The following is an 11870-nucleotide window of genomic DNA, read 5'->3' as shown; positions in this document are numbered from 1 at the left end:
ATATAAATGATTATGATCGAAACTATTACAGCAATTAGTTAATTTCAGTATACTCTGAAAGTAAATAACTGACAGAGAGAGAGGGAAGAGAAAGAGACATGGAGATTAAGAGAGACAATGATAGAGAGAGAGGCAAGAGAGTAGAAAGTGACAGGGAAAGAACTTGTAAATTTGTCCGTAAATCTATCGCCGATTATGGTACTATTATTAATAAGTTGATTAGATCAAAAAGTTACGTACCCTCAATCAGTTTCAGTATACTCTGGCAGTATACAACTGAGAGAGAAAGAGAGAGGTCAGCAAAAGAGACAAGGAGTGAAAGAGAGACAAAGAGAGAACTCTAATTTTTGTCGTAAATCTATTGTAAGACTTGTATGGAAGGTCTATGTTAGTACTATTTGTGGATTATTTTTTATTTAAAAAAGACTTTAGACGACATTTCGAACTCACCACCCAACAGTGGATATAGATATATGTGAGTAATAATACAATTTTCAAGCTGGTTAAAACCTCAATCGCATAACGGCAGAGAAATTATATTACAGGAAGATACATCCGTCTTATAGCATTTATTACTAAGTGTATGTTCACAAGAGGACTCTTTTAGTCGCCCAAACCGGTTTTTGTAGGCGTGGGGACGACGAAGAAAGATAAAGGGACCGTGCTGCTTGTGCTCGAGTAGCACGCTTTGTGTTCTTTTTCGTAACAGTTCGTTGTTACACGATTTGGCGTTCCTTTTCGTTGAAATTCCTTTCAAGGTTGCATTAGCGCTCGGTTTTAAATGAAAATTTGTTAATATTAATATTAGGAATAAAAATAAGCAAATCAAAACTTTTTCTACAAGCATGTGAGAATGTCTTATAAAAAGTAAAGGAGAAAATTAGTCTGAACACAGTCTAACCAAAAACCTCTTTCTTCTGATTGAAGACAATAAGATTGCTTATTTTCCTCAGATTTTTTATTTTGGAGCAGTATTTGCTGAGTGTGTTTGAAATTCTATGTTACGACCGCACTTTGTCATTTTGACCAAAAAAAATAAAAAATAAAACCATTAGAACCTTGGCACATCCATCCTGACCTTTAAAATACACAAGTATCTACCTCCACAATTTATTAGCAATCCTTAATTGCTTAAAATATACTTTTTTTTTACTATTTTCTTAATACTTCGTTAATTTTGTATTAGCTCAAAATGTTTACTTTGCTAAATTTAGTTGTTTTTAGGAGCAACTCTATGAAAACTGAAATATCTAAAACTGCTTTCTTTTATGTCATATCACTACAATGAACAGAAAATTTTATAAATTTTTGATTAAATATTTTTTGAATGTAAATCAAAATTTTTGATTCAAACATTTATGCATGTAAATCAAAGATTTCAATTTCAAGTTTAAATTTTGTGATTTTTTTCTTCGTGGGTGGGGTTTACGCAACGTGTTCAAATATTTTTATTTTTTAATTTTATTAAAAGTTACTCATATGTTTGAAATTCTTTATACGAGTAAGTTCACGCCATAAGTAGATTTCTTGCTGAATTTTTGTTAGTATTTTTTCATGTAATTTTAATTTTCATTATCAAACTTAACTTTGTTAGTCAAGTAACTAAATATATCTAAATTATTTATATTAATAATAAATTCATGTCGTTTAGAGTTTGCAAATGCTTTTGTTTTCCACTACTACTTTACATAAGTTAAATAAATCTTTCGTTTTGTTTTTGTATTATTATTTTATTTTTTTATTATTATATTTTGTATAACCGGTCTGTTTCATTCTTTTGCTTTCGTTTTTTTTTTGTTTGTTTTATTTTTGTTTCGTTTTGTTCTTGTTATTGGTTTATTTTAGTATTTTTTGACAATTTTTTGTTGTTGTTCTTGTAGTTTACTTTGTTTCAGTTAATATTTCAATTTGTTTTAATACTTTTTTTCGTACAATTAGATAAGGCAACGTCATTTGTTCTGTTTTTGTAAACATTTCTTTGTTGTTGTTGTTTGATCTGAAATCTTATTTATCGGAATATATGAATTTTGAAATTTTTTTGTTTCCATTGAATTATTAATTCTCATCGAATTGTTTTGTAAACTGCATTTTGGGCTATTGCTTGGTGAGTGTGTGTCTGTCTGTGTGTATGCATTTGTTTGTGTGTTTGAGAGCGTTTGTTGTTGTTGCGTTAATCGGATTTTGCTTATGTCGCCAGACACTTGTACAATTTATTTAATTTTTAGTATTTTTGTTATAATTTTTGAAAATTTCTTTTTGTTTTTAATTTTTGCCTTAAACAAAATTAATTGTAATTTTCATTGCCAAAGATGTAAATTTTGACTCCTAAAAACAACGAAACATTTTTCTTTTATTCTTTTCGCTTTTGCCATTTTTTCATTGGCTAAAATTTTGCTTTAATTTGCTTTAAATGCAAACTTCGTTTTTTTGCTTAATTTTTGACGTCGAAATATTTTCATTTTTGTTTTGTAATTTACATTTAATTGATTTTTAGTAAATTACTTTATGTTTAGAAAATTGCATAATTTTGTTTGTATGTATCATAGTTTGTTGTTGTGGATTACTGTAAATTTTGTGGCCGAAAAATGAATGCAGTTTATTGCGAGTTGTGAGTTTTTTGGTAAATTGGAGGGAAATTGAGAAATGAAATATTAAATAAAAATATTTATATAATTTTAAGTCACTTATAACGAATCCAATCGCCGAGTTCGAAATTTGTATTGGAATCAAAACTGAGAAAGATATATAAAAAAATCCTAATTACAGCAGCCAATATGAAACTTAATCTCAAGTTATAAACATAGTCTAAAACTTAAGAAGAAATAAAAAGAAAAATCAGTTTATGTTCTGACTTGATCTTGGTACATGAATTACGTTAATTATATTTAATATAATATTATTCTAATTTTCATAATATTATATTGAATATTAAATATTTGAAAATTTTACTAAATGAAATATTGATCATTTTTATTTACATAAAATGGTTTAATGTGAACCAAAATGTATATAGAATCAAATTAAAATTTAAGTAATATTTAAAATTTTATAATATTTTATTAGTTATTGATTTGAATTGTTAAAATGATAATTCAAAAATCATAATACTATATTAATTATAATTTTATTCCATATGAATTTTTATGCATTAATATAATATTACAATAACCGCTGGCTGGACTCGTATATAAAAATAAAATTGAATTATTAAAAAAAAAAAAAATATATATATATATGTATGTATATTATAACTAAAAAAAAAACTCTTTCAATATTTTAATACGAACAAGTTTCTTTTTATTAAAATATCAAGAAATACACAGAACTGATTCAAACTTAAACAAAACCAAATTTTAAAGTAATATAAGCAAACTTAATATTATTAAAATTAATGTTAAACAAACTACAAACACAAACTGTCGAAAAATGTAGCTTACTTTACAATTATTTGTATATTAAATCAATATTATATTTATATTTAACAAAATGTTTGTAAGTAATAAAGCATATTTTGTATGTAACTATAGAAAAATATAAATTTGTTTAAAAAATTGCTTAAATTCCATTCACATCAGCATTTTTTGTGTATGTATATATTTATTTATATATATATTTTAATAAATGGTAAAAACCGTATATATGCATACCATTTTTGGTTGATACTACTTATATATTTTGTTTTGTTGTTTTTTATGCAAATTTTCTGCTTTACTGTTTTTTTCTTTTTTGTTGTTTGCTTGCTTAATTTTTCGCTTGTATTTCAATATAAGTATGTACGTATATGTTCTTCTTTTATATAAGCGCGCGCGATAATCCTACGTGCTCTTGGCTTTAATGGAACTTCCGCTTCTTGCCACCACGCTTTTTACCTTTACCCTTCAATTTACGTTTTTTACTGCCACCACTGAAACTCTCACCACGCAACGCCGGATCGCGGCTAATTTCGCCGAGTATCTCATCGCCAAGTGTGGCTGTTAGAAGAGAAAGCAAAATAATGTTAGCAATAGAAAAAAATAATTGAGACTTTTTTAAATTTTTTAGGTTATGTTTTTAGATTTAGACCACTCACCTAGAGTGGTCAACTTGCGTTGACGATGCTTTTCCGCTTTGGTTACCGGCAGACGTGTCAAATAGGTTTCCTCATATTCTTGTTTCTCTTTTTGTTGTTTGGAGAGCAGTTGTTGGGCGCGTGAGCCGGATGATAGTTCGGTAGGTGCGTCGAGATATTCTTCCTTCAAATCTTGTAACATCGAGGCGCTATATTATATAATAAACATTTATTAATATATTTTACAAATAAAGCGAAAAGAAAACTTTTTGCCAAAAATTTTACAACTCACGTGATGGCACGCTTCTTGGCACGCTCTATCATCTTCTTATCTTTATCCACAGACTTCTCATCACCATCGTAATAGACCGGCTTAATTTTGGGCGGCACGTAGATACCAGTCTTACCCGCTGTAGCGCCCTTTTTGGGTTTCTTCACGCCAGCTTCGCCCTCCTCATCATCGCCATCACTTTCGGATTCCGAATTTTCGCTTTCGTCTTCATCATCCTCGTCGGCATCGTCATCACCGCCAGCATTTGTGAGCATATTATCTGGATTGGGCTGCAAAACAAAATATATACATATATGTATTAAAAAGCTCCACATATCTACATATCTTTAAAAAAATTTTAATGTCTTACCTTATACAAAATCGGATCGGAACTACTCGATACGCCGGTGGTGGCTGTCTTTACTAGCTTATCGATCTGATAGCGCAACTTATGATCGATAGGTCGTATTTTCTCCAATACTGTGCGTATTTCGATTAATCGTTCAATTGATGGATCGCCTTCGATGGTCTCGCCGGAGCATTTGCGTAACACTACATAGGTCAGATTTATCAAATAATCGAGCAACATGTGATATTTTACTTCGAGAAAGCTCAGGCCGTATTCTGTTGTTAGTTCGCCACGTTTGACGCGTTGCAACATACTTTCGACCAGATCGGTGACTTGTTTCACATTACTGTTCATCTCACCAAGCAATTGTATGGCCTGTGGGATGTCCTGTTGCTGCACGTGGCAGTCGTAGTCGAGTGCCTGAAAAGCAATATCGGGTGGGTTTGTCAATATTATTGTATAATCTTTTTTTTTGTTTTAAGTACTTTATTCAGGCCATTAAGCTTCTTCAAGGGTTCTTTGATGCAATGGACCTAGGAGGAACAGCTCAGGTCTTCGAACACTAGCAACACAGGACATACCACAAAGTTACTTTGGGATAGTGTGATGGTGGACAGACCAAAGTGCAAATGCCGACTCCAACGTATGGGCTTTGTATGCGAACTTTGAATCGGCATGACAGATGTAAATATTCGATTTCCTTTTACCGATGCTTTTTGTGTTTCTGAAGTATTATTTGTGAATAGGAAATAATTAAATGGGAAACGTGGTGAAAATGACTGAAGCGAACACACTTGGTATATTGGCTTTGTGGCTAGAGAAAATAAATGTCGGTGTTATAAACGCCGGACCGGCAAGGAGAATCCCGAGTGATTTGGACATGATTTTCTAACTATGACGTTGAAGATCTCGAAAGTGTTATCATTTAGGTAGACAAAGGTTGACTTACTATTTACTGTAAAAAGTAAAAGATTCTTTTGAACAATCGAAAAAAAATGTTTGTTCCGCGAACGAAGCATGTTAATAGCTTGATTTACAAACATATCATTCATAGAACAACTACTTTCGAATTATGGGTGCTCATTTGTTGGAACCGCTGATATCGGAAAACTATAGCATATAGCTGCCATACAACCTAACCGATCAACAAAAAGTTCTGGTATTTGTGAAGGGTATTAAGGTTTCGGTGCAACCGTTTTTCATTTTTTTTAGACATTCACATTCGGTGTGCTCTCCAAGTTTTACACTAGGTACACTAAGGTATATAGAAAGCAAAGACTATATGCGAGTATTTACTTGCATTAAGAAAAAATTAATTAAATTATAAAAATAAAAATAAAAGCTATGTAACTTTTTAATTTGCTAAATATCAGTATTTTCCATATTTTCACCTAAAGAAATAATTTTAATATGGATGGCAGCTTTCCATTAAATATTTATTGAAAATATATTAAAAACATGCTTCCATACATCAATATTGAATAAAAAGTTGAATAAAGTATTATTTTTCTTGTTATTTTATCACAAAACCCAATTAAATGGGTAATTTATGTACTTATTGTGTGCTGCGTATAATAAAATTAAAATGATTTTTTTGTGGTTTTAATAATAACATAATGCCAATTTTTCTTAAATTATTTATTCAATGTGCTAATTAATATTTTTTAATAACGATAAGCCACGAAAATATTTTAATTTGCAACGCGCGCAAACACGCATAAAACCGCTGGAATTTTTAATTAAATATTTCATTTACATTTTTAATAAATATGCCGTTTTTATACCCTGAACAGGGTATGTTAAGTTTGCCATGAAGCTTGTAATACACAGAAGAAAACGTCGGAGACCCTATAAAATATATATAAATAAGTGATCAGCGTAACCAGCTCAGTCGATTTAGCCATGTCCGTCTGTTCGTTCGTCCGTCTATCGGTAAATACCCGAACTAGCCCCTTAGACAAACTTAGGTCCTTTTCACCCCAAAAAGCTGCTCGTTTGTCGGAACCGCTAATATCGAACCACTATAGCATGCAGCTGCCTTACAAACTGAACGATCGGAATCAAGTGCTTGTATGGAAAACTTTTTCATTTGACGAAATATCTTCACAAAATTTGGCAGAAAATATTAAAAACGGTATCGCTACAATATCCGAAGAAATTGTTTCCATCGGACTACTATAGCATATAGCTGCCATACAACTGACCAATCAAAATCAGGTTCTTGTATGTAATCTTTTGTGATTGAAGTGCTTTTTCGTGCTTTTTAATCAATCTTTTTTTTTTTAATTTTCTTATAATTAATCCATTTGAATTTTTTCGCAAAACCCAATTAAATGCGTACAAAATTATTCTGCCGTTGATAAATAGCGATAATATTTAATTAGGAAAATTGAACGCGGCCAAATCAAGCGTTTGCTAATAAGCAAAGGATTTAATTAATATGTGCGTTATTTTTGGAATTTATTTAACTTAATTTTTTTTTGTTTTGGTAATTTGTATGTTTGTTGGTATGTATTTTATATATTTAAAATTCCTTGTATTTTGTATGTTTTTAACAATTTATTTTATATAAACTTTTTTTTGTTGCATTTTGTTTGTTTTAAGCAATATATTCTATAGCGTTATTGTTGTTGGTTTTTTTGTGAAATATTGCATTTATGCATAATTTTATAATTATTTTCTGTTAATCTAATGGCATTTGCGATGCATAAATTCCAATGAATTATTGCACAATAATCAGAGACAAAAAAAGTACTGAAAATATCATGAAAAATATATAATAAAATATATATGTGTGCATGTACATGTACATATATATGGTATGCGTTAATATGTATGTGCAGAATATTTTGCGTTAATTGCATTGCGCTCGCGAAATTTGCATAGAACATTAAATGAAATAATTCATGTGAAAATAAAAACCAGCAAAACCGCATAAATAATAAACGATTTTATTTGCATTTGCATTTATTTAATATTTTTTAATGCGAAATATCAAGCCGTTAGTGCTGGCGATTGGCGCTCGACCGCCGAAACGCGTATTATGTTGGCATTTGAGTGCGGTTTATTAATATTTATTGGTGGAAAAAAGAAATTTTTGGCGAAAAATATAGATGTATGTGTGTGTGTGTGCAAATTTTGCATACCAAAACCTTATTAGGCATTTAAATACACATTTGGATTGGAATTAATTTTGCCGTGTCGCCATGGCAACCAACCAGCCAGTCAATAATGCAAAAAGCAACAATAATCAAAGCATTTAATGGAAATGCATATTATTAAAATATATGCAATTTTTTTACGCGCTGTAATAATAAATTAAAATATATATGTATATGTAAATATAAAATCATGCAAAATATGTGGAATGACAGCGCGGAGAGAGCGATGTAAATGCATATTCTGCAAATAGTGGTTAATGCTGTATTATTATTACCTAGTGCCGTTGTTGCTGCTGTTCTTGTTTGATGTAGCACTTTGTCTGTCGAATCGTAATGCACGCGGAAAAAACCGCAACATTTACAAAATGCAATAATTAAATGCCACTAATAAAATATGCAAATGAGTTGTTTGAGTAGAGGTCGCGAAATGCATGCGAAAAATAGCGAAGCATATGTTTAGGCGCACAAGTGTACGCGAATGTATAATTTTATGCAATTGCAATTGCAGCAAACCATTAGACGCCTGAGCGGACAACGCAGGCACACAAACACACACTTGCATGCAAAAAAAAAAATAACACACACGCATTGAAATGGAATGTTTTAGCTTTGGTTGTTAATGCATTTGAAAGCACCGCCGCGCACGCACACTCACACACATATTTACCATATATACAGGCTCGAGAATATTAGAATCACTACGGGCTGTGTTGATTTGTGGCATGAAGTGTTGTTGCTTTTGTTGTTTGCATCACTAAGCGCTTTTATGATTTGCTGCGCGCAAAATAATTTACACACACACGCACAGGCGCAGGCAACCCATTGAGGCCTACAATTGTGCTATAAAATGCATGTAGCTACTGGTGAAAAAAATTTGCATATTAAAGGTATGCGGTGGAGCATGCAAAATGATGATGCCCGAATAATCGAGTGCGAGGTAGACATATTAATTTAAAAGAAATTACAATTTTTTCTTAAAAAAAAAAACAAAAATAAAAATATCTTTAATAAAAACTTCAGCCTCAGCTGTATAAATAAATGAGAATGTGCTTTTGTTGTTTTGGCAGCCACTGTCAAGCGGACAACCGCGCATTTGGTACTAATAAATTGTTATTGGGTGGATATGTATTTATTTTTTTATTTTTGGGAAAACACCGTATCTCCTAATTGTTTTTTTTTGGGTAGTCGATTGGTCGATGGTTACGGAACTTAACTATTTTTTATTTGGATGTCGAAACACTAGCTTAACCTTATATTACAAACACAACAAAACTTGTTAATTCTTTTTTCTATCACATCTCATTTTTTTCTCTTGCCAATTAATTAACCAGTTTGCAATATCGTAAACTTTCGCCAAAAATTTTCATAAAGCCTAAAATTGTTTCATCAACAAATTGTTTGGATGCACGCTCACCAAATTGCTTTTAGATTTTTGTAGTGTCTTTGTGGTAAGTAAATTTAATACAGAAGTAGAATAAGCTTGTGATATTACATTGAAATATGTTTTGTGAAAATCGCGGATGGAATCATGGTCTTACACTATACATTTAAAATGATTATGAAGTAGAAAGCAATAAGAGAAATTGGAAACATCCTGGTTTTCTAAGTAATACTACTCATGTTAAATAAACCATGGCATATCTTGAAGAGAAAAAAAAACAAGAAAAACTGTTAACTACGGCAGCACCGAAGATTTATTATATTGCATTTCTTATATAAACTATATGGATAACTAAATCTGAAAACGTAACCGGCCAACGGTTCGCATCCAACGGAAAATGTTTTGATAGTTCTTTCTAGCCACGTTGTTGGATATAAACAACCTTCAAGTCGAAATAAGGTTACTTAATAAGGAAAAAAATCTTTTATGAAGAACATTATTTTAATTTTTATCGGTCAGTTTGAATAGTTTCGATATAAACTATTTTTTCGGAGATTGTAGCTCTGCCCTGCTCTATACAAAATTTTGGGAAGATATTTTATCAATTGAAAAAGTTTGTATGTCAGTTATATCCTACAGTAATCCGTTATCGGTGATTCCGACGAATGAGCAGCTTCTTAGGGAGAAGAGGAAGCACGCAAAATTTTAGATCGAAATCTCGAAAACTAGTTCGCGCATACACAGATGAATAGACTGATGGACATGGCTAAATCAAATCAGCTCGTCACGTAGATAATTTATATAACTATACATACACTTTATAGGGTCTCCAAATTCTTCTTCTGGGTGTTATAAACTTTGTGGTAAACTTATTACACCTCTTTTGGGTATAACAATTGGTCTCGAAAGAAAAGAAAATTTTCTATACGTCGGACTATCTTTAAAACCATATTTCATATTTTATATAAAGTTGTATCAGTATTATTGTTTAAATATATTTCATTTATTAAGATAAATTGAAATAAAAAAAGGACATAAGAATATTTTTTTATTATAATTTGTTGACCGCTGTACCAATTCCAAAACCAAAACCAAAGTAAAACGAAATAAAATTTATAAAAAAATAGCAATATATTTTGGGAGAGTTCAGCACGCATACACATGCATTTGCATTGTCCACTTTAGCACGGCAACACGAGCGCCAGCAAATTAATTATATATTAGATGCGTGCAAAGTATAAAATGGCGTAGGAACTAATACATTCATAATTAGTTTGCTAAGTACATTTATCGTTTGTTACAAAGCAACTTGCAGCAAATCAGCGTGTCAGTGGTGAGAGCGAGGAGCAAAACGCTGCATTAAATGCATCCCAAACAACGGACACACACTCATACAAATGAACGATTGTATGCAGTTGCCTGCAGTTGTTAGCGGCATTGCATATTTATAGGCGTACATAAGTGCATTTGGTGTGTGTATTTGTGTGTGGCACAAGCGGATGTGCGGTACATTTGTCAATATTTAAAAGCACTTGTGCCGAGGCGCATATAATTTTGAGTGCATAAGTAAGTGGATACACATGTATGCTTATGTGTTTGTGCCTCTGTGCGTGTGCAAAAATGTAATTAGAATTGTTAAGTGAAATAAAGTACTTTTAACGCACACTTGCTCGGTGTGCATTCACAAGCATATAAATAAATAATAACATATTTTATACTTTTTACTAACTTATCGATTTTATGCATTCAAATACATAAATAAATACATTTAATCTTATAATTGCACCCACACAGGGTGACGCAAAATATATTAGTCGAAAATATTTTAGTTAAAAATAATTATTATTTCGATGCGAAAGGAGGTTGGTAATAGAAACTTTTATAAATATTTTTCAAATTCGCAAACAGGGTGAGGCAAAATGTCGTTATGAAAAATATATTACTTGAAAAATTATTTCGGTGAGAATGAAATGATAGTAAATTGGTAAGAGAAACTTTCATATGCATATATTTTTTCCATATATTGTAAATAACATTCATATTCGTAAGGTGAGCCAAACTGTAGTTATGGAAAATACTATGTATATTAGTTCAAAAATTATTCGATGGGAAAATGGTGATAGTAAATTGGTAATAGAAACCTACCTATGTACCATATACGTTTTTTCTCATATAAATATTTTCATACCTGCATACAGGGTGCGGAAAACGTAGTTATTGAAAATATAATATATTAGAAAATAAAAGGATGATAGTAAATTGGTAGTAGAAATTTCCATATATATTTTTTTTATATTCTTTGAAGAGTTGCCTTAAGGGATTATATTTACATGCAAGTTAGAAAAAAGTTTTTTTTTAAATTTATTTTTTTTACTTATAAGTAAAATAAAAAAAAAATTAAATGTACATTTATAGAATTTAAGGTCTTTTAATAGTCGCTGAGTTATTTTAAAAATATTTGAATACTCTTGTTACCGTAACCGATTTCCAGGAATGCCTCCGAGAAAAGGTGTTTGGCGGTGAAGACATTTTTTTGCTCAAAATTAGTTCGAATCCAAATCCAAAAAGAAAAGAAAAATTAATCTTAACTGCCAACTATCGTTAGCTAGCAAAGTTTTTGCTGGAAAAGCGTTTCTTAACCCAAAAAACTAGCAGAAACT

General features: G+C 30.9%; 1 protein-coding gene across 1 annotated transcript in view; it reads right to left on the bottom strand.

Annotated features, from left to right (window-relative positions):
• Window positions 1–3274: 3274 nt before the first annotated feature.
• LOC106614865 (neuroguidin) overlaps window positions 3275–11870 on the bottom strand; it is a 137072-nt gene continuing 128476 nt past the window's right edge. Inside the window, exons 2-5 of the mRNA XM_014230792.3 lie at window positions 4690–5088; window positions 4341–4609; window positions 4070–4257; window positions 3275–3971 (exon numbers count right to left, since the gene is read on the bottom strand). Coding sequence (XP_014086267.2) covers window positions 3832–3971; window positions 4070–4257; window positions 4341–4609; window positions 4690–5088 — 996 coding nt within the window. The 3' untranslated portion in view covers window positions 3275–3831. The remainder of the gene's footprint in view (window positions 3972–4069; window positions 4258–4340; window positions 4610–4689; window positions 5089–11870) is intronic.

Source organism: Bactrocera oleae, chromosome 3 (assembly GCF_042242935.1).
Source record: "Bactrocera oleae isolate idBacOlea1 chromosome 3, idBacOlea1, whole genome shotgun sequence".
Classification (NCBI taxonomy): Eukaryota; Metazoa; Arthropoda; class Insecta; order Diptera; family Tephritidae; genus Bactrocera; species Bactrocera oleae.
This window is presented reverse-complemented; position numbering and strand designations above follow the sequence as displayed.